This window comes from Marmota flaviventris, chromosome 3 (genome assembly GCF_047511675.1).
Source record: "Marmota flaviventris isolate mMarFla1 chromosome 3, mMarFla1.hap1, whole genome shotgun sequence".
NCBI lineage: Eukaryota > Metazoa > Chordata > Mammalia > Rodentia > Sciuridae > Marmota > Marmota flaviventris.
This window is the reverse complement of record NC_092500.1, coordinates 122,428,614-122,451,551: the sequence shown is the minus strand read 5'-3', so window position 1 is coordinate 122,451,551 and position 22,938 is coordinate 122,428,614. Positions and strand designations below refer to the sequence as shown.

At 40.4% G+C, this 22,938-nt stretch overlaps 2 protein-coding genes across 4 annotated transcripts in view; one reads left to right on the top strand and one right to left on the bottom strand.

Moving 5' to 3' along the window:
• Window positions 1-22,938, bottom strand: part of Tigar (TP53 induced glycolysis regulatory phosphatase) — a 68,437-nt gene that overhangs the window by 25,158 nt on the left and 20,341 nt on the right. The window contains exon 6 of one of the 3 annotated variants that reach the window (XM_027951163.2): window positions 14,066-22,166. The exons of the other annotated variants lie outside the window; for them this stretch is intronic. Within the exon in view, the coding sequence (XP_027806964.1) occupies window positions 21,735-22,166 (432 nt within the window). The 3' untranslated portion in view covers window positions 14,066-21,734. Of the gene's footprint in view, window positions 1-14,065; window positions 22,167-22,938 lie in introns of those variants that run through there. 3 annotated transcript variants of the gene reach the window in all.
• Window positions 160-6,929, top strand: Fgf23 (fibroblast growth factor 23). The gene is made up of 3 exons (XM_027951007.2): window positions 160-370; window positions 4,997-5,100; window positions 6,486-6,929. Exons 1-3 carry the CDS (start codon window positions 160-162, stop codon window positions 6,927-6,929), a joined length of 759 nt encoding a protein of 252 aa, XP_027806808.1.

The following is a 22,938-nucleotide window of genomic DNA, read 5'->3' as shown; positions in this document are numbered from 1 at the left end:
TTAAAAGTCTGAGGGGGAAAGGAGGGGATCCAGTGGAGGATCCTCAAGTCTGCTATTTGCCAGAACGGAGAGGAGAAAGGCCGGCAAGGATAGAGGCCTGGGGAGTCAAGGAGGGAGTGTCAGGTTTCAAACTCAGCACTAGCCATTCAGAAAGCAGCGATGTTGGGGACCCGCCTCAGGCTCCTGGTCTGGGCTCTGTGCGGTGTCTGCAGCACGCGCATCATCAGAGCCTATCCCAACACCTCTCCACTGCTGGCCTCCAACTGGGGCGGCCTGACTCACCTGTACACCGCCACGGCCAGGAACAGCTACCACCTGCAGATCCACAGGGATGGCCAAGTGGATGGCACACCCCATCAGACCATCTACAGTGAGTAGGGGCTTCAGGCTGGGAAGTTGGGAAGTGGGGGAACTCTCCTTTGTCTACCTACAGGGGTGGGGGGAGAGGGGAGGGTTGGGAAAGTCTTGGGCTTGACCAGAGGGCTAACCCAGCCTCATAGCCTCTTTTCCCTGAACCCCTTAATGGTATCTGTAGGCTTTTTGTAAAACCTTAGGGGCTCGGGTGCGGCGGTACATGCCTGGCGGCTCCAGAGGCTGAGACAGGAGGATCTTGAGTTCAAAGCCAGCCTCAGCAATTTAGCCAAGTCCTAAGAAACTCAGCAAGACCTTGTCTCCAAATAAAATATAAAAAAGGACTGGGGATGAGGCTTAGAGGTTAAGTAAGCACCCGAGGGCTCAATCCTCAGTACCAAAAAAAAAAAAAAGAAAAAAGAAAGGTTTGCCACCTCCCTAATTAGTATTTACTAATTTCTTTCAGCATGAATAATTTAGTAATTTGTCTTAACTAAAATACTCTTCCCATAATAGAAACCACTTGCACTTTGCCTTGTCCCAAGATTTAAAAAAATGTACAGAAAGAGAGGCAAGGTATCTAGAAGGAAAAGAAGCCAGATAGATGATCAATAGACACTAAGTTTTAGCTCATGAACTTTGAACAGGGCTAGCTAGGGAGATTATGAAGATTCCTGTATCATTCCAAGGATTGGAATAGATGAACTCAGAGGTTCTTTCCATCTCTGAGCTTCTAGTATTCGGATTTTGTTAAAATTATTAAGAAGAAATGTATCAAAGGCAGATTGCCCAGATACATTGTCTTGGTGAGTCTGACCAGGTATACAATCCATTTGTCCACTCCTCTGTCCATCCATGCATCTGTCCATGTATCCATCCAACAGGTTTATGAGGTGCTTCAATGGTGCCCTCTATAGGTTCTCAGTTCTGGTCAGTGGAGCTAAAAGGGGTCTAATCAGTAACAAATTGAGCTATCTGCAAACTTACTGGCAACATGAGACAACCAGAATGTTTTTAAAGATTGGGTTTGCTGAAAGTTGGATCACAGTCCACAACAGTCTGTCAAGTAGCTGTGATTCAAATGACCGTCCTTTGCTGTGTGCCTAGGTAAGAGACAAAGGAGTGAGAAGGGAGATAAGTATGAAGAAGGGTGTTCTATTTTTGGAGAACATGTTAAAATTACTCTAAGAATTCAGAAAAATACAAGATGATCCAATGTAGTTCAAACAGAATAAAAGAGCAATCAAAATCTCTATTTAAATCATAATTCTTATGAGGAGAATGCACTCAGCACTAGGTGCATTAAAATGACTGAGAAGCAAATGGACCGAATGGACTTCAGATTTCCATGCACATACACACACACACACACACACACACACACACACACAATTGTGTTTAGGTTTGTTTTGTCTGATATACAAGCCACACAAGTGTTGTTTTTTTGGGGGGGAGATGAACACACTAGCTTGGGGTGGGTGACTCAGAGTCAGGGCTACAGAGGGGCACCTACTTTCCCTAATTTATATGTAAGCTTTGGTGATGTTCCATCAGTTATCAGGTGTATTTTTTTTTAAAGGAAAAAAAGTGTGCATTAAGATTAAGTTACCAAGAAAGGAAAGAAGAAACATTAATGCATGTAGATAAGTCTGGTAAAAGATTTTGGATGACATCATTGATAAATGTAAAACAGTGCTCTCCACACTGATGGAAAAGTATGTCATTTTCCCTTCCCAAATAATTACACATTTCCAGTGAAATCTGGTTCTTTTTACTATTGTGTTTTAGTAGATCACTGATTAAGGGTTGAGTATTCAACTCCGCTTTGGGTCACTGGTCTTTTTTTTTTTAATATTTTTTAGGTGTAGATGGACACAACATAAAGCCTTTATTTTCATGTGGTGCTGAGAATCGAACCCGGGTCCCACCCGTGCTAGGCAAGCACTCTGCCACTGAGCCACAATCCCAGCCCCCTGGGTCACTGGTCTCAATAAAATGAAATTATCTGACTATGAGATTCTACCAGCGCCCCTGGGACTCAGTGAGCTGAAGTTAGGGGTCTTCCCCAGTACCTACACACTTGTTCCCTGTGAACAAGTCCACCCTCCTATTCTTCATTAACTTAACTCTGTAGAAACAACAGGAAATAGATGCTCATTACTATTGATTAATATCCCACTCTTTTTTTTTTTCTCCCTGAGGCACTGGGGATCTCACGTACACTAAGCAAGAGTTCTACCACTGAGCTGTATCCCCTGCCCACGCTTAGTTAGTATCAATTCCTCGATCCCAATATTTTTGCTTCCTCCATTCTCCATTTCTTCTGTACTTGAAGCTGAACTACTCAGGGTCTTTAAGCCTTCTTCATAGTTTATCTTTTGAGGAGCTCAAAACCCCTTACATTTACCATTTTATTTATCACATACTGGCTATGAAAGTAGAAATAAGCAGATAATGTTCTACTTTTTAAGCAGAAATCGAAATGAAACAGTAATAGTAACAATTACTTTCTAAATTGCATTTAGAAAGCTCTTTAAATGGGTGAAAACTCATCTCATTACATCCTCAGAAGGACTAGAGGTGATTTAAACACCTCCATTTCAGACATGAAAAACAAAAGTTAAAGAATGTAACTGGTTCAGGGCCACACAGGTAGTAGATAACCTAGAGGACATCTGGATCCCAAATCCCATGCCCTTCCAAGGTCATAGGCATGAGACACCTCCATTGTTGAAATAATGTTCCTTAAGCCTGCCAGGTGCCAACAGGGAGAGCAGGTGACTTCCACGGCCAGAGTGCTTTTTTCTGCTGAAATTTCCCTTGGATGTGTGCAGACTGAGAAAACATGCCTACTGAAAACACAAAAGGGAGAAAATCCATCTAAATTACATTTTCTAAACTTTCACACTGGCTTACATTGGTTTGATTCAAGAGCCTGTGTACCCCACCCTACTCCATCCTAACCCACAGTAGCTGCAGGTTGTTTTCTACTGGAACTGGCCCTGGACCAGGAGCATATGTCCAGCGCTGGCCCCAAGCATCAGACCAGCATGATGATCGCATGTGGGTTTGGCACAAACGGCAGGTCAGCCGCACCATGATGCCCAACACTGTCAAGGCCCTTGGCGACCATTAACCCATTCAATCCTTGTGATAACCTACAATGTGGGCAGGACGGCTGTACTTTTGTTCATTTCACAGCTGAGGAAACCCAGGCTAAAGCAAAGTTACCGGAGCCCACAAGTTCTTAAGTGGTAGAATTGATACCAGAGTCCAAGTCTCTGGGCTCAGTGCCTCTTCCCTGCATTTGATTTTTGTCTTCTCATACTTATGATGAATCCTGCTTTATCATTTAAGTTGGGATGCTTTTACTACTACTGAAATAATAATATTAACAGCAATACAGCAGCTATTTTGAGAATTGAAAATATGTAAAACACTTTTGCAACCACTCCAAAATCATTACTAAGTGTAATTTTTTCCTCTATAGGACTGAAAAGCCATAGGATGGAAAACTACCTCTTATATATTCCTTATGTTTTTCCTCAGAGTTTAACCACAAAATTGACCATACATTTGAGACACATAGACAGTCACCAATTTGGAGGAATTTAAATATCTTCTGTACCTCCCACACCTCATCACACTTTTCCAGAAGCCTCCCTGGAGGCTAACCTTTAGTCAAACAAATTAACTGCTCTTCTTGGCTCTCTTCTGTTCCATTCCTTCTAGGTTTGCTTCCACCCTCCATCCCTGTGTCCCACGTCATTCCAACTTCAGTCCACATCAGGCTCAGTCTAATCATTGCCCAGCCACTCTCCCCAGAGGTCTTTGTATTGAACCCTCACAGGGTAGGAGAGGAGCCCGGGACTTCAAGTCACCCCAAGGCTCCCCCAGAGGCTCCACCACTTGCTAGGCACAGATGATGGGCATTTACAACCTCTCCAGGGGATGTTTGCAGAAAACAGATTCTAATTCCTGGCTGGGCAACCCCCCTTAATCACCATCATGGGGTGGGGGGGCTGTTAAATGAAGTCAAATGAGATGTACACAGAAATCCCATGGTAGGCAAAAGGAAAGATTTGGGGGTTTTTTGTTTGTTTGTTTTTTGACAGGAAATGTGAGACTCTCTAAACAAGCTAGATCCCTGAAAGACATCTTAGCATAAAAATAAAAAAATAACAAAAGCAGAAAGCTTGGGAGGACATGTCCACTACCACAGACATTAAGAGGTATTCGCCAGGCAAGGGGAGAAATAAAGTCCAGGTGGAGAGAGAGAAATGTGTGTGGGGCACAGGAAAAAGAAAGTGGTGAGGGGCTGGTGCTGAGGCTCAGCGGTAGTGCACTTGCTGGGCATGTGAGAGGCACTGGGTTCGATTCTCAGCAGCACATATAAATACATGAACAAAATAAAGGTCCATCAACAGCTAAAAAAAAAAAAAATTAAAAAAAAAAAAGAAGAAAGTGGTAAGCTCCATTGGTCCCCATACAGGTAAGAGGATGAAGTGGGAGGTGAATGAGCAGGGAAAGGGGCCACAGGAAATGAGGGGGAACAAGCAGGAAGGGAGTTATGTGAAGTCTTCCCCACAAGGAGGTTTCAGGAGGTGGAAACTTGAGTCTGTGACCTGAATAATTTTCTCCACAGGTGCCCTGCTGATCAGATCAGAGGATGCTGGCTTTGTGGTGATCACAGGTGTGATGAGTAGGAGATTCCTCTGTATGGATTTCAGAGGCAACATTTTTGGATCAGTGAGTTTCTTTTTATGTTGGTCACCATTTGCAATTATTTCTTTGGCAGAGCATAGACTTTCTAGTTTAAAGGCTCTACTTGCAGTGTCCCTGGGTAATCTGTTTTCACTTAGTACCTTATGCAGACTAAATATCAAATGCGCAGCTGTATGGGGTGGGGGGTGGGTACAGCCTGGTTCTGCCGCCCAGGCTTCCTCCAGTCTGTTCTGCCTACTGTTTCCTACTTTTGCATCTAGTGTGGCCCCCTGAATGTATTTGTAGGTTCTTAAGTTGTGTAAATTCATGCTGCAACATAGATTAGAAAACGTTGAAAGGCCAGTGGTGTCTTCTGTAATCTGTTACCAACTATGACCTTGGGCAAGTCCTCTCACTTCTCCAGTCTCTTCCCTTGGAAAAAGTGAAGTGGAATGGACCACATGATCTGTGATGCTCCCTCCCATTAAAGATCTCTTAATTAACTACCTGTGCCCTAGTGGGGATCTCTGGTCCTTAAGACTGGTAAGCACAGGGTTTCCCAAGTAAAGCTTGCTGTGTAGTCCAGAGGATTTTGAGATGGTCAAAGAGAAGGATTATTTACCCTAGGATTCTGTTACCAACCAGCATACCCACTAGGAATTTCTTGAGAGTGAGGACTTTATTTTGTTCACTGCTGTGTCCCAGGACCAACATCTGGTCAGAGTGGATGATAAACACCGGCTGAGCCCATACAGGCATATAGATCATCCTCATCTGTACAAATACTTTGTGGAGTTTGAGGATTAAGTGGAATAGTATATAAAGGCCCTCATAGGAACTCAATAAAACCTAGTACTAGTAGTAGAATGAGGATTTAAACCCAATTCATATGTTAGCAAGTTCATGTCCCTAATCCCCCAAGGACATTTTCTCTCCATTGTCAGTATCCTCATTCATGTTTGACCCAACACTACATCCCATCTCCTCCTTTCTCTGGGCAAGGAGACAAACACAAGCCAACTTTCAGCCAGAACAGCTCTAAAAGTTGGAAACTTTGGGCGGGGGGTGGGGGTGGTGGTGGTGGGGGGTATTGTTAGCCCTCCCTCCAGAAACTAGGCACAAGGAGTGTCCCGGTTCCTCTCTGGGCCCAGCCCCAGCAAGCCAAGTGCCAGGCCTGCCAGGTCTCAGGCACTGAGTTGTAAGGACCCAGAGCACAGGTTTTCTAAAGACTGGAACCATATTCAGCCCTTGGACAGCTTGGAGTGCATTAGTGGAAATCCCTTGTTTTCCAAGAAAGGAGCCAAGGGAAAGCTGAACAGGTAAAACACTCCCATGCTTCGGGCAGGGTACACAGGCGCCTGAGCCCTTGGGGGCCTGGTGTCAGGCCCTCACCCAGCCAGCCTTCACCCACTGCCCTCTCGCCCCTCCAGCATTACTTCAACGCGGACAACTGCAGGTTCAGGCACCAGACGCTGGAGAACGGCTATGACATCTACCACTCCCCCCAGCACCACTTCCTGGTCAGCTTGGGCCGGGCCAAGAGGGCCTTCCTGCCAGGCATGAACCCGCCGCCCTACTCCCAGTTCCTGTCCCGGAGGAACCTCGTCCCGCTGATTCACTTCAACACCCCGACGCCGCGCCGGCGGCACACCCGGAGCGCAGAGGACGACTCGGAGAGGGACCCGCTGAACGTGCTCAAGCCCCGGCCCCGCATGACCCCGGCGCCGGCCTCCTGCTCCCAGGAGCTCCCGAGTGCCGAAGACAACAGCGTGGTGGCCAGCGACCCCCTGGGCGTGCTCCGAGGCAGTAGGGTCAACACGCACGCAGGGGGCATGGGCGTGGAAAGGTGCCACCCGTTCCCCAAGTTCATCTAGGGAAACCGGAAAGAATCCTCCTTAACCAACCTTTCAGCCCACTCAGCTTTCTCTAAAGGACCCAGCCCCCTTCACACTCCAAGGTCAAGGTGGAGGTGATGCGTGCAATCCCTGCTTCCCTCCATTCCCTTTCCCGCGGGTCCCCTGAGAATCAGCCTTTGCCGCCTGAGTACTGGGGTTTCATTTCCCCCACCCTACACCCCCACTTTTTGGTATAAGAAACCCCAACAGGTAAATGTCCCATTAAAGGGAAGAAAAGGGATTCTAACACCCCCACTTCCCTTCCCTATGCCTCTCCTCTAGCTCAGTCTAGCATTTAGAAAAAGCAGTGGCATGTTGGGTTTTCAAACTTGCATGGTGTGGGCAAGGGGCAATCTAGCAGCTTCTCCAGCGCTCCGTGTTACTTATCTGGATCCTACTGGCATTTGAGTTTGCACACCTTGACATTAAGAGCTGAACCAGGCGAGTTGATGAGAACACTAATTTCAAGTTTTGGTTCTGCCTTGAGTATCTCTGGGGGAAAGGCTATCAAAGGAGACTGAGGCGGGCTGGTCGAAACAACATGGAGAATGCTCCCGGAACTGAAGCAGAAAGCTCCGCCCCTTTGCAGAGTGGCTGCGCTCTGCCTCCCTCTCTCCTTCTACAGAACCAGAGCCAGAGGACCAAGAGTGATTCTGCGCTAGTTCCCGAGTGCCTGATAATTTAGCCTCACCCCTTGGCCCCATTTTTGGCTTTAATGAATTAGGCCGAAAGAATAAGTTTAGTTTTTGGTTCATGAAAATCTACCCCACCTGCCAGGATTTTGCAAAAGGGAAACACATTCACTCTCTCCTAAGAGGCATTTAATTATGCCTCTCCTTGCAGGTTGAGTAGTAATACCTTTGACATGAATTTCAAAAATGTGTCTGGGGAACACTGCAACTGCTCGGGGTTGGACTTTCCATGGACTAAAAAAAAAAACATACAATTTTTTTGTAAGTGAAGTGGAATCAAGGACTTGGGGCAAGAAGTCTAATAACCAGGTTATAGAAGAGGCAGCAGTGGCTACAGGATTAGTTACAGCACTCCTAGGCTGATGGCAGGCTCTCCATCCACTTGGAAGTTCCTGGGGCATTATGTTAAGGGAGCTTTTAGTCCCAGGAGCCCCAGTGCTGTGCTGAGGAAAAATCAGCCTGTCTTTGAGAAAGCTGAGGTGTGCCAGATGGGAACTAATGCTCAGCTCTCATCTTAGTCTTTCCCAGTGACTTGGACTCTTCCTGCACGGTCCCTCTTTTCCTACCTCTATTTAAAATGACCACCTAAAGTGCAGAATATTAACAACTAGATTCGAACTTCTTCCCACCTTTTATTTTTCCTGCCACCTTCATGTACCCAGACTTAGAGATTGATCCATTCTTTTTCCTGATCAGAGAAACACTGGACGACCACTTTGAACTGATGATTTTGAAGGGCTAGTTCCTATACTCAAACTGTGTAGAGCAGCATATACAGTGGGGCGTGGTGAATAATTTCTTTCATGGTTTTCATTTCCTGTTGGGGACATTGTCCTGTACAGTAGCTATAGATGCTTTCTCCTTCCTGATAATTAGATGGGAAATCCCAAAAGGACTTTGGTAGAAAACTGATTGTAATCTCACAAGCTATTGGGGGTTTTCTTTTTGGCAGAGCCAAGGTAGCCCCTGCAGTTCCTTGTGTCCCTTAGCATATGGCCATATTTATTTATTTATTTGGAAGATTTTGCCTTTCACTCTGTATTTATAGATATTTATAAAAATGTAATCCCACTTTTTCCTTCCTTCCATTTAAAAGAAAATAAAATTTCTCTCAGCTTCTGTTACTTTTCTCTGCATTACTACATAAAAGCATGTTGGGATGTGGGAATTAAAGGGTTTATGGGAGGGGAGCATTCAGAAAATCTGGAGTAAGGACAATCGATACAGGTTATCAGAATTTTTAAATATTCAAAGTTTTTTTCCATTCATAAGCACATTTAATTTTGATTCATCTTAATCATTGAAAACAATAAAATTTTATCAATACTGGATTTCAGAGCACTCTAGCTCTAAAGTAGCCCCTTAAAGGAGAATTTCTAATTTAAAAATGTACACTGACACAACCACATCAATACCTCAGTAAACCAGGTGTTTTGCTGTGTTATTCAGCTTTCCACCACTATGACAAATACTGAGATAAAAGATTTAATGTGAGTCATAGTTTGGGAGGTTCCAGTCCATGATCCAGAGGACACCTTGCTTTTAGCTCTTTGGTTGGGGGATAGCACATCAGGGCATGATGCAAAGGCACTCACCTCATGGCCAGGAAGCAAGAGAGGAAGAGGCATCCCTTCAAAGGCACACCCCCAATGACCTACGACCTCCCACTATGCCCCACTTCTGAAATGTTCCACCACCTCCCCAAGAGTACCACAGGCTGGGGACTGAGCCTTCAACACATGGGGCTTTGGGGACATGCAAGATCCAAACTATACCAAATGCACTTAACACAGTGTTACAGTCCTGTGAGATGTGATAGCAGCCAGCAAGGTAGAGTCTACTTTCTCTTTCTGTAGTTAGTGTTCTCAACATTCCTTCTTTAACCTCCTTCCAGCTCTAAAAACCAGGAATCAAAGATGCTTATTACACATCTGAATCTCTCCGTTCAAGTTCACATGGGCTCAAGCCTAGTTGTTACCTGCTTCTCACTTTTAATAATGACTGTGGAAGAACTCAGCATAGAGGGTCACCATTTTGATTGGCATTCAAATGACTTCTGACAAAGTCTACACAGGGAATTTTGTTCTGATTATGTCCCTTTTAAGAGTCTGGGTGCCAGAGTCTTCCATATTACAGAGTAGAGCAAGGGAGAGTCACTAGATAGATATAGGAGCATAGGGAACAGGCTTTATTTCTTTAATCACACAAAACAGACTTATCAAAGGCAGGTTATTACTGTTTCAAAAGCACTTCCCCCCCCCCAGACGTTTTATAAAAACGGATGACTTGGCCTCAGCTTGTAGGTTTTACCCCTCCATGGTATTTCAGAAATAAAAGGGATGGGTCAGGTATTTCTTAACTTTGCTCCTGGATCACGCCACCTGAACACCTACAAAAGTAGGTAGAGCAGCATTAAAATGATCCTTTGGGAATAATCAGACTTTTGCTCCCTCACAGAAAGAGAGTTAAACCTTGAAGAAGAGAAAAAAACAGACTGATTATTTCCCACCCACAGACTACAAGAGTTCCTTTCTTTCCCCATAAATTTCTCCCTTACATAAAGAAAAGAACAGCTGAAGTTTAACTGAAAACAATTGGTGGGGTGAAGACAGGAGAGACTAAGGGAAGAAAAAAGTGAATATATCTTGTGTGCGTGTGTGTGTACATGTGCATACTCTTGTGTGTGGTGTGTAATCAGTTTTATGATACATAAAAGTCTGCGTGATTACCAATCCTTGCTGAATAAAGATATCACTGTAATATAGGTGTTTGCTTAGAGACTTATTGTTTATACAGAACTTTTTTTAACATCTTAACTCATTTAACATTGAATATCACATTTTCATTTCTAGGATAATTGACTCGCCCTCCTGCCAAAATTTATAAATAGAATAAAATACGAGGCAGTCCTTTCAAGCATGGAATAGCACAGGACTATGATCCTTCGGAGAAAGGAGACTCACAAGTTGAATCCCATGTTTCCTAGCTTTCTACTTTAGGAATACAAAGTAGGGAGATGGGTCCCAGGCAGAGTGGTGATCATTCTTACTGAGCTGAGAAAGCAGATGTATTTGTGGGCAGGGTAGCTGGAAAGAGGGAGCTATGAAAAGGGGAGTTTCAGAAGTTGTCATGAGCATTCACTGCAGGTCTTTAGCCAAAAACCGAGCAGCACATACACAGGTGAGGCATTCTAAGAAAGATCACTGGCTATAACACTAGGAGATGGACAGCAAGCTACGCCAGAGACCATACAACACTGAAAAACATCGAAGATTCACCAAGCCAGGTTAAAAGAACTTACTGAGTGCATCGACATTCAAAAGCCTGTCTTAGTCTAAGGCCTAAGCTCTAGAGAAAGGAAATATACTCTAAAATTAAATTCAAAACTGAAATAGACTTCCTCTAATAGGATTGTAATAATAATAATACTAACAAAACTATAAGGATTGGGCAATAATTTAACTGACTGCCAGAACAAAGCTTAATACCCTTTAAAGGAAGATGTCATGATCCAGACTCAATACATGATGTCATCTACATCAATAACAGCAACAAAAACTACACATGAGAAGACACAGGGCAAACTAACCCACAGTCAAGAGAAAACAGTCACTAGAAACCAATCTAGATGTTAGAATCAGCAGGTAAGAACTTTAAAGCAGCTAGTGAAAATATGCTTGAGGATATTAAGAGAAGTCATGATTATAATAAATAAACAGATTGGAAATCTCCACAGAGAAAGAAAAAAGAACCAAACAAAAAATTCTAGAATTCAAAAACAGACTATCTGAAATGAAAATTTTACTGAATGGGCTTAACAACAGATTGAAGATAAGAGAAGAATAGGTCATTTAAGATAAAGAATATTAATATAAACTATCTTATGTAAAGAACATTAATATAAAACTGTCTTATCTGAAGAACAGACAAAAATATAAATTTAAAATAGCAAACAGAGCCTCAATAATCTGTGAGACACTACCAAGTTACGCAACATATGTGTAAGCTGAGCCCCAGAAAGAGAAAAGAACAAAATGTTAGGAAATTAGAAATATTTGAAAATAAGATGATTGAAAAGTTTCCCAAATTGGTTTAACATAAATGTTCTGGTATAAGTAGCTCAGAAAACTCCAAGCAAGGAAAAATACAAAGATCATACTTGGATTGACCACATTCAAACTTCTGAAAACAAAAGAAAACACTGAAAGCTGGTACTAAAAAAATGATACTTAAATATCAGGGAACAACTATAGAGTAATGGAAGAAATAATTCTAGATCAATTTTCAAAGACCATAAAAATCAGAAGACAATGGCATGACACATTGAAAAGGTTGAAAGAAAAGATACCTATTCAAAATTATATAGGCAGGAAAAATACACTTCAAAATGAAGGCGTAATAAAAACTAAGATAAATTGTTGCTAGGCTGAAAATAAATCACACCAGATGAAAATTTAGAATTAAAGAAAGCCTACTAGAAAATTGTAGATTTAAATAATTAATACATTATGTACTTTCTTCCCCTGATTTCTTTAAAAGACTGCTTAAGGCAAAAACTATGATACTATGTTATGGGGTTTATAACATATGTAGATATAAATATATGGAAAGGGCAAGTGAAATGATTTGTGCACATGATTATAACTATATGTGAAAGTAAGACCAGTCTCTAAATGGACTGATAAGTTATAATCCTTATGATGACCACTAAAATAATAATTTAAAAAGAGGTATGGGTAACAAGCCAACAGAAATATTAGAACACAAAAAATATTCAATTATTCCAAAGTAAGGCAAGAAAGGAGGAACAGTAGAACTAAAATCAAATGGGACAAACAGAAGGTTGGTAGACTAAATCAGATCAATTCGATAATGACATTAAATATAAATAAGCCGAACACTGCAACTAAAGGCAGAAATGATCACACTGGCTTAGAAAAAATATCAAACTATCTGCCTATAAAAGAAAGAATGAAAAGATCTCCAGCATAAACAGTGAGCATAAAAATTAGAAACTTACTACATTAATGTCATACAAAATAGGCTTCAAGTTAAGGAATACTGCTATAGAGAAACACTTTGTAACTATAAAAGGTCCAGTTCATCAGGAAGACATTAAAGTCATAATGCTCATGTCCCTAAAAACAAAGAAATAAAATACAGAAAGCGAAACTGACAAAACTGAAAGGAGAAACAGACAAGCCCAAACCTTAGCTGGAAATATATACACACACCCCTCTCCCAGTAATTGATTAAGAAGGTAACAAAAAAACAGTAAGGATATAAGTATCTGAACAACCTTGTTAACTAACTTCATTGAGTTGACATTTATAGACCACTAAATGCAATAACTACAGAATACATTCTCTTTCCAAGTACAAATCAATGTCCATCAAGATAGGTCATGTGCTAGGCCAATAAACAAGTCCCTATTGACTTAAAATTCAGAAGCTCTCCTGCCATTTGATTAGAGATCAATAACCGGCAGACACTTGGAAAATCCTCAAATATGTTAAATGAAAAATAGCACATTTATAAATAATACATAAATCAAAGAACAAAACTAATTATTAATTAAACTAAAATTAGAAAATATTTCTAATAAATGATAATGAAAACATAATACATCAGAATTTGTGATATGGAGCTAATAGTGGTGCTTAGAAGAAACTCTATATTTTAAAAGCTTATATTTTTTTAAAAAAAAAGGAAGATCAAAATCATCCTAAGTTTCTTCCTTAAGAAATTTGGAAGGGAAAAAAAAAAAGGAAATTAGATACCAAAGAAATAGATGGAAATAAATAACATAAAGAGAAGAAATCAATAAATTAGAAAACAAATGAAAGGTTGCTTAAAAAAAAACTAATACAACTGAAAAATCTTTAGCAAGGAATATTAAGAAAATATGAAATGCCAGTATGAATAATAGAAGAGAGGAAATCACCACATATCCTTCATAAATTAAAAAGATAATACGTGAACTTCAAAAATAACTTTATGCTAAGAAATTTGACTTCAAGGAAAGGGATAAATTGTTTAAAAAGTGTGAATCTTACCAAAACTGACACAAGATGACAAAATGGCCCTACATTTATTTAAAAAGTTAAAATAATTACCAAAACAAAAATCCCACAAAGAAAACTCCAGGTTCAGATGTCTCATTAGTGAATTCTAGTAAACATTTCAAATAACACCAGTCCTACCCAAATGTTCCAGAGGAGTAGTGCCTCCCAGCTTACTATTAATTATTATTAATATTATTAATTAATTATTATTAATGACAGAATAAACTTGATTCCAAAAATTGACAAAGAAATTACAAAAAAAATATAATTATAAATCATCCTTATAAATAAAGATACAAAATCCCTAACAAAATAGAGAAAACCAAATCCAACAATATATTAAAATGATAACAATACATCAGGACCAAGTAGGATTTATTCCAAGCATGAAAGGTTGACATTTGAAAGCCAGTATCATTCACATTCACGTTTTCTCCCAATGTAACAAAACAAAGGAGAAACATCACCATCATCAGTCCAATAGATGCAGGAAAAAACTACACAGAATTTAATATTCATTTGTGACAAAACTCTCAGCAAACTAGGGATGTAAGAGAATTTCATCCACCAATAAAGTGCACCTATGAAAAACCTGTAGTTGACATATCTTAACATCCTGATCTTAAATTAGGAACACGGCAAGAAAGCTTTCTTTCACTGCTCCTATGTAACTGTTTTGCAAGTCCTAGGCAATGCAAAGGCAAGGAACAAATGGAATACAAATATCAAAATCTCTCTATTTTCAGACAACACCTTGTCAGTGTATAAAACCCTAAGGAGTCTACAAAGCAACTATCAGAACTAAATTAAAACTAAAAATAATATGCAATGTGAGCAAATTCACTACATATAAAAAATAGACAGGTGTAGCTCAATGGCAGTGTGTGCTTAGCATGTGTTAGGCTCTCGTTCAGAACTCAGCACCAAAGTAAGTAAATAGGCTGTTAAAAACCAGCATGAACAATTGGAAAGTAAAAGTTTAATGTGAGGATTCCATCCATAACAAGGTCACATACTCAAGCACAAACAAAAACATAAAATAATTATGGGCAGATTTAACAAAATATGTATTATGAAGCATCATGGAGAGAAATTAAAGTCATCAATACTTGGGGAGATCCATGATCTTCCTGATTTGGAAGATTCAACATTGCTAGGTCAGAGTCTCCACAGGCAGGCTATTAAATGGACAAGCTGATTTACAATGCACATCAAACAAGAGGACCTAGTTAGTTGATAGAGCTGGCTACATACAGAAATACTTACAGATCTGTATCTGCACATGGTGTTTTAGTCCGCCTCTTCATCCCTGTGACCAAAGACCTGACAAGAACAATCTTAGAGGAAGAAAAGTTTATTTGGGGCTCCCAGTTTTGAAAGTCTCAGTCCATAGATGGCCAACTCCAGTGCTCTTGACTCAAAAGGTGAAGCAGAACATCACGTCAGAAGTGTGTAGAGGAGGAAAGCAGCTCAGGACACGGCAGAAAGGAAGCAGTGAGCTCCACTCACCAGGGACAAAATATATAGCCCAAAGTCATGTCTCCAGGGACCCACCTCACATCCTGACTGCCTAAAGGTACCTCTCAGTTAATTCCTATTAGTGGGTTAATGTTCTGATTAGGTTTAGGCTCTTACAACCCAATTGTTTTACCTCTGAACGCCCTCTCATTGTCTCTACATGAGTTTTGGAGGGAGACCTCATAGTTAAACCATAACACAAGGTTAATAGACACACATATTTTCTTGCTCAGTCAGCTGAGAAGAAGGCTTAAAAGAAATAACACTCAAAAAAGTAATGAGCACACCTGTCACCCAGACCTTGATTTTAATGCCATTCTCTAATAAAAGGAACCAAAGCTTTTTGAAGAAATGGCTGATTCAAGGACTGGGACACAAAATAAAGCAAGATGATCCTGGAGCATCTTGTACTGATGGGAAGTATGGAAGTGCTAAAAACAAAAAACCATCCTGAGATGATGGAGGCAGAGGCCAACTGAAAGAGTTCCCAATGGCTAAAGTGGAACAATCTGAGCAACAACAATAGTATTATGGAATTTTAGCCCAGTATAAAACACCATTCACAAGTCCAGCTGATACCAATGACTGAAAGAATACGTAAATCAACAGGAGAATGAGAGGCAAACCTTCCTTTCAGAGGAATTCTGGGTAATTTCAGTTGTCCTGTGTCCTCAGGCTCTTCTAGACTTAAAGAGTTTCCATTCTCTAAGTCCTCGCTCCTTGAGTGCATACATCTACTTCCTTCCAAGGAATGTTGTTGAAAAAGATGGAAAAATAAGCAATCCTGCTTCAGGGGAACCTGGCAGACATAACCTTACCCACATAACTGAGGCCAACACCAACAATCAAATGAAACAAGTTGTGTTTATAGTGGGCCCCTGATATGATGCAATGAAAATGATCTTTCTTCCAAAAACTCACAATTACAGTCTTAATTCTGGGGAAAACACCAGACAAATTCCAACAGAGACAGCCAACAAAATATCTGGCCAGAATTCTTCAAAACTTCCAGGATCATGAAACAAATAAAACACAAAGAAAATATGAGACACTGTTAAGTCAATTTTTTCTGATTTCATGTTTATTCCCACATATATATAAAATTGTGTATGTGTCTGGTGCTAAAGAGTAAACTCAAAAGTTATACTTACAGGCACCAACAGAAAGATGGGGGAATAGTTAAGGAGTAATAGTTATAGAACCCTGTTATAATTTGGCTCTGAAGCGTCACCCGAAGACTCATGTGTTAAGCCCTGGTCCCCAGGGTGGTACATTGAAAGGTGGTGGGACAGTTAAGAGGTGGGGCCTACAAGGAGGTTTTAGACCCTTGGGAATACACCCTCCATTGGGGGCATGCCCTCAAAGGAGATTGTGGAGCCTGCCCTCCTCTCTCTTTTGCTTCTTGGCTATGAGGTGAGGGCTTTCTTCCTCCACAAGTTCCTGCCATGATGTGTCACCTCAACATAGGCCCAAAACAATGAGGCCGACCATGAACTGAAACTTCTAAAATTGTGGGCCAAAACAAACTTCTTTTTCTTTATAAGTTCATTATCTTAGGTATTTTCTTACAATAACAGAAAGATGACTAAAACAAGTCCCATTCAATTTCCAGGCTGGTGAGTGCCATCTGCCCTTATAAAGTTGATGATTACAGCTGAGTATATTCACCTAGAAGATCTGTTTGGATAAAATTGTGATTTTTTTCCTTAACAGAATGGAGATACATAATAGAAACATTTAACTTAACAAATCCAACTATGTGTAAACGCAAAAATACATATACATGCAAGTATACATAATATAAAAACATTTATTCTAAATGGAATACCCAAACATTGCATCTCCTGCCCAAGTCAGCCATGAGAAGAGCCTGATTAAAGACCCTGTTGTATCCTCACTTAGTATTTTTACCTTCTGTGCTTCCCCTAATGAAAGCCTATAATGTGCTTGGTATGACACTATAAGAAATTTTAGATAGTTGCTATAGTTGTTTGAATATGGAATGTTCCCCAAGGATGCATGTATTGAAGGCTAAGTCCACAGCTTGTGGTGATATTGGGAAGTAATATATCATTTAGGAGGAGGGCCCTAACGGAAGGAAGGTAGTTCACTGTGGAATTCCTTGAAGGGAATATTGGGAGCCTAGCTGCTCCTTCTCTTTCTTGCTCACATTCTTCCTGTGCTTCCTGGCCACCACAAGATGACCAATTTCCTCCACCACGCACTACCACCACAATGTGTTGCCTCACCACTGGCCCAAAAACAAAGCCAACCAACTGTGGACTAAAACCTCTAAAACTGTAAGCCAAAATAAACTTTTCTTCCTTATAAGTTGTTTATCTCAGGTGTTTTGTTACAATGATGGGAAGCTAACACAATAGGAAAAATAAAGATGCCGGGTAAAACAGGCTTTTAATGGGAAAATAGTTCAGTTAAAAAGCATTAAAGAGGAAGCTGTGTAGGAAACTGAAGTTGAGGGAGTGTCCCTTCCCCTTGCCAGGCCTACGGCTAAACCCAACAGCCAGGGAAGACAAGAGAGGGTGAATACACAGAGCACAGAGAATGTTTAGGGCACTGAAAATGTTCTGTATGACACTATAATGGTGGATACATGTCACACATTTGTCCAAACCCACAGAATGTACACCAAGTGAACCTTAATGTAAACTGAACTTTTAGGTAACCATCATATATCAATGACTTGTTATTGTTACAAATAGTGCCACTCTGGTAAGGCATGTAGTTGTTGGGGAAGCTGCACATGGGTGAGGCAGGGGATATACAGAAAATCTCTGTACTTCCTCCCAATCTTGCCATAAACCTAAAACTTTTCTAAGGAAAAAAAAAAATGCAGGCAAAACATTACAAACAAAATGACAAAACCTTACTGAGTAAAAGACCCAGAAAAAATGATCTATGATGTTCACAGATGGGAAGAGGACAGTTCTTCTCCAAGTTAATCTAGGAACCCAGTGTCCAGGTTTGTCTATCACTGGGGACTCTCTGACCTGCTAATGTCCCTGGCTGTTTTTTCAAGTGGCACAGCTGCCTGCTTTGGCTGCCTCCAGCATTATGTTCCTATAGCGCCCCCTACAGTCTGTTGTCCACACAGCAACCAGGGTAAGGCTACTGAATAAATCTGATCCTGTCACTTTGCTCAAAAATTCCCCAGCCTTCCCAACCTGCTTGGGTAAGAGCCCAAGACCTTAGCACAGGCCCCTAGTTGGGAGGCCCACACAAGGTTCCACTCCCATCCCATTCCCTTTTCCAGGCAAACCTCCCAAGCATGGTTCCTCCTGGGGCCTTTGTGCTGTCTGTGGGAAGGTTCTTCCAGAGATCATTAGAGCTCACTCCCCTGCCTGTATATGCTGGTACCACCTCAGTCCTTCCTGTTCATCCTGAACAAAGCTTCACATCTCCCTCCAGGCCCCATTCCCCAGCTTTCTTCTTTTTCTTCATAGCACTCACTGCTGTCTTCCTTAACTCTAAATTCCACAAAGATGAGGACTGTATTTTGAGCTCCTTGCTTCATATTCACAGTTCTTATAATAGCTCTGAGTTCTTATGCTATCCTAGGATGTACATGCCATACTCAAAAAATATTTACTGAATGACTTGATAAGTAAAGAAATGTGATTAAAAAAAATTGCAACTGAAATTTTCTGAAAACCAAATGATTCTAAAATTCATATGAACAAAGGTATACAGATAACACAAAGATGACCATAAAAATGAAGAAGAGGAAGTACTCACCCTGTGAGACATTCAGTTGCAAAACCACAGTAAGACACTGAAGTGGAAATACAGAGCGCTAAGACAGAAGAGTCCACAGAGAGGCACAGATGGATGTATAAGGGAGTGACAATGATGAATCACAGGACAGGAGACTCTATTTTTATTCATTTATTTTATTTTATTTGAGATGAGGTCTTGCTATGTTGCCCACAGTCTTGAATTCCTGGGCTCAAGTGTTCCTCCCACCTCAGCCTCCTGAGTACTGGGGACTACAGGTGCACCATGCCTGGCTAGGAACAGACTTGCAAAAATGCGCTGGGGTGGGCTGGGGTTGTGACTCAGCGGTAGAGTGCCTGCCTAGCAAGTGAAAGGCCCTAGGTTCGATCCTCACCACCACATAAAAATAAATAAAGTTTTGTGCCCAACTACAACTAAAAAATAAATATTAAAAAAATGTGCTGGGGTAACTGTTTCACCCACATGGAAAACAACATAAAACTGAATCTATACTTTATACTTAAAAAAAATAAAATCCAGGTAATTTTAAAATTTGACATTCAAAAACCCTCTAAAAATATAAGGGAAAAGAAAGAAGATTATTCCACGATTTCATCATGGAAAAGGCTTCTTCAAGATCCAAGTGCACACACACATAAAAGGACAAGATATACTGGTTTGACTTGAACAAGCCAATAGAAAACCAGGCAAAGAACATAAACCAGTGAATCAGCAATCCAAGGAGACCGGAACTGTCATTCATTTGAAAAAAAAAAAAAAAAATGCCCAGGCTCATTAACAATCACAGAAAAACTTAATAAAATAGTGAGATACTGTTTTTCACTCAGAAGATTAGCAAAAACCAGTTAGATGGTACCGAGTATTGACAAGATATGGAAGGGAGGCATTCTTGGTACTGCCAGTGGCATTGACAAGTAGCACAGCCACCAAGAAGAGACATCTGGCACAATTTCCACTCTGCACAAGGAGCCAGACTAAAGATTCTTCCTTGTCATAGTGTTTCAATGGAGAAATACTGAAGAGACCTAAATGTCCACTGGTAGAATAATAAACCAAATGTGCTATATTTATTCATGAGAGTACAGTGGTTATAATTAACTAGGTCTATATATATCAACATAGAGAGTGCCCCAACACAGAATAGGTAAAAATAAAGAACACAGACAGCTCGATGATATTTATGTACAGTTCTAAAGCACCAAACAATACTGCTGCCTCGCAGACACGGGGTGAACATGAGAAGAAGAGATGAACACAGACACTCACTCACTGCAGTGATGGCCTCTGCAGGGGAACAGCACTGTGAGAATTAATTAAAGGAAACTCTTCTTACATCTCAATGTAAGAAGGAAAAAAAAAAGAGAAAGGAATTACTTTGGGACGGTGAGAATAAGGATATTATTTGTTCTTTTAGGCTATCATTTCAAGTACTTATTTCTAGTGTACTTCCTCCAGTGCTCAAATTCACACCCTGTTTCCAATCTTGGCAGAAAACATGGTAGTTGTGGACACACCAAGAATGCTGAAATATACAACTTTACAAAAGATTTAAATGATATTCAAAGGAGATATCAACCAAAAGTAATTTTAGCCTTAACTGACAGGTTTAGCATTCATCCTCTTGTAAGCTGAAATTTATGGCACTCAGCAACATGATTACTTAAAGCAAACTACTTGTAAGACACTGCCTTCATTTAGACAAGGACTTTTGAAGGACCAAGCTGATGTCCAAATTAGGTTAGTCAAAATTCCTTTCCTCCAGCGCCATCTTGTGGAAAGCAGAGGTAACTTCATTTGTACCTTCCATAAAAAACCACAGTTGCCCCATGCTTTTCAATGAAGCTCCCTCTAGATTCTGAGGTTCCCACACAGTTGATAGTTCCACTATCAACTGTTCACTTTCTCTGAAGCCTTCCCCAAACTGGAAATTCTTCAGCCTACAGGTTAAAGAAGAAGCAAGTGGATAGTGGTCTTTACTCTCTGAGTCAAACTTTTTTGGAGGACTTTCTTGGCTTCCACTGACTTTGTGTTTTGCAAGATAAAAGAGCACACTGTTCTTTTACCTTCTGCTCAGAGCTTCCATCTGTAATGTGTTTTAGTAAATGATGTCTTAACCTCCTCCCCCAGGTTGCTCTGCACTAATAATCTGCATTCATCTACATTTCAAGCCCTCTTGAAAAAAAAAAAAAATCCAACAGTTTGTTTCTAAGTAAAAGATTTTAGTGTCATTTTATCATTTTACTTTATACATAGACTTATAATGGTATGAATTTTCCATTTAAAGAACTTTTCTTTCAAAATATAACAGTAACTATAAATATGCAATGGGAAATATAAATAGTTCTTTCTTTCAAGACTTGGATGTGATAGTAAAAAATAAACATTATCTTACCAAGAATCAATCAATGAAATAGCCTAATTTTTTCATTAAAGAACAAACACACAAACAAACATTTTTTAAAAGGGGGAAAAAATTTCTATAGCAAGGATGTGAATCCCCCAATTGCAACACTGAGTTCCTTCCATTTATCACTCAGAGATGGGATCAAGCAGGGTGGAAAACGCAGGCTGCACTCAAGACAACATAAGTCAATTCTACATGGCTTTCCACTACTGTGTGATGTGGCCGACATTCCAGAAGAGTTTATAATATGATTTTTAACTATTTCCGAATTAGCACTAGCAAAGGACGGAAATAAAGTAAGCCAAAGGCACTCCCTTCAGAAGCTCAAAACTGTTAGAATTTTGACGCAGATCTAAACTGAGAGTGTTTTGGTCACTTCATTTAGATGATCCTGTAGGTTCATACAAACACACTTCGGTATAGGTTCTTTTCCTTTCTCAAAGCTTATGATGAAGAGACTGATCCCAGTATTGGGACTGACTGACGAAAGTTCAAATTTTCTCAGAGATGCTGGTAAGGAACACTTAAGGTCAGTCAGAAAATAACCAAACAGGCTTCTCATGTAAGCACCATGACTCACGACTAAGACACTGGCCACTAATCCTGGAGCGCCACTGTCGGAATTAACTTCAGAGCTGTAGTTTGTTTCTAAAGGAAATATCTCTGCCAAAGAAGTTTCCAGATTGTTGCTTGGAGCTCCTGGAGAAAACTGTTGCTTTTGATCTGCTTCTTTCATGATTAGCTGACACAGAAATTCAAAAAACTGTTTTCCACGCATTTCCACCTTATAAGGAAAGAAAGAAAATGTGAAATAAACGGACATTAATGATCTCCTGAAAACATAAACATGACATAACTGCCTGCTTTTCTAATGGGTCAATGTAAGGACACCTAAGTAGATGAATCTCAATCTATATTTCCGATCATTCAGTCGGGGCTTTCACAGGTACAAGAAAGTGCCTACCACATTTCTGGAGGCAAACCAGGGATACAGATGAGTAGGATATTGTTCTAATTTCTGACTTCAGAGCACTAGGTTAAGGAAATCTACAAGTGAACAGAAAGCCATAAAATCATGTTCACCAAGAAACTATGTGGCACTTCAATTCAGCTGGAACAACAACAAATCTTTTTCTTACTAAGGTAATAGAGTTTATCAGAAAATTACAAAGATAAAGAATAGAGGGAAAATTATCAATAACACAATTCAAAGATGATGACTTATTAGAAGTGTGAGCACTTGAGGATGTCACTCAAGAGCTGCTGGGCAGCAGTGGCCAGAGTTCATGTCCAGAATGACCTGGCCCTTGAGTGATTTGCTTATTCCCCCTGAACACCACTGCTGCTCGCTACTGCTTCACAAACAATTTTTTCTTAGATGTACCATAAAAGAGGAGGTTTCCTTAAATTCATGATCAGTAATGGCTGCTAACTTAGCAGCAAATGAGAAAGAGAGGATGCCTTAAAAAGGAAAAAAGAAATAACATCATGTAGAGTTGTGTTATAAACAAAGCAACTTTTGAATTGCTTGGCTATAATTCACAAACGTCTAATTT

Bases quoted from the DNA above. Each gene is read 5' to 3' on its own strand.
- Fgf23 (XM_027951007.2), top strand. From the start codon at position 160: ATGTTGGGGACCCGCCTCAGGCTCCTGGTCTGGGCTCTGTGCGGTGTC. The intron at 371-4,996 runs GTGAGTAGGGGC...TTTTCTCCACAG, and splicing joins ACCCCATCAGACCATCTACA to GTGCCCTGCTGATCAGATCA. The intron at 5,101-6,485 runs GTGAGTTTCTTT...TCGCCCCTCCAG, and splicing joins GAGGCAACATTTTTGGATCA to CATTACTTCAACGCGGACAA.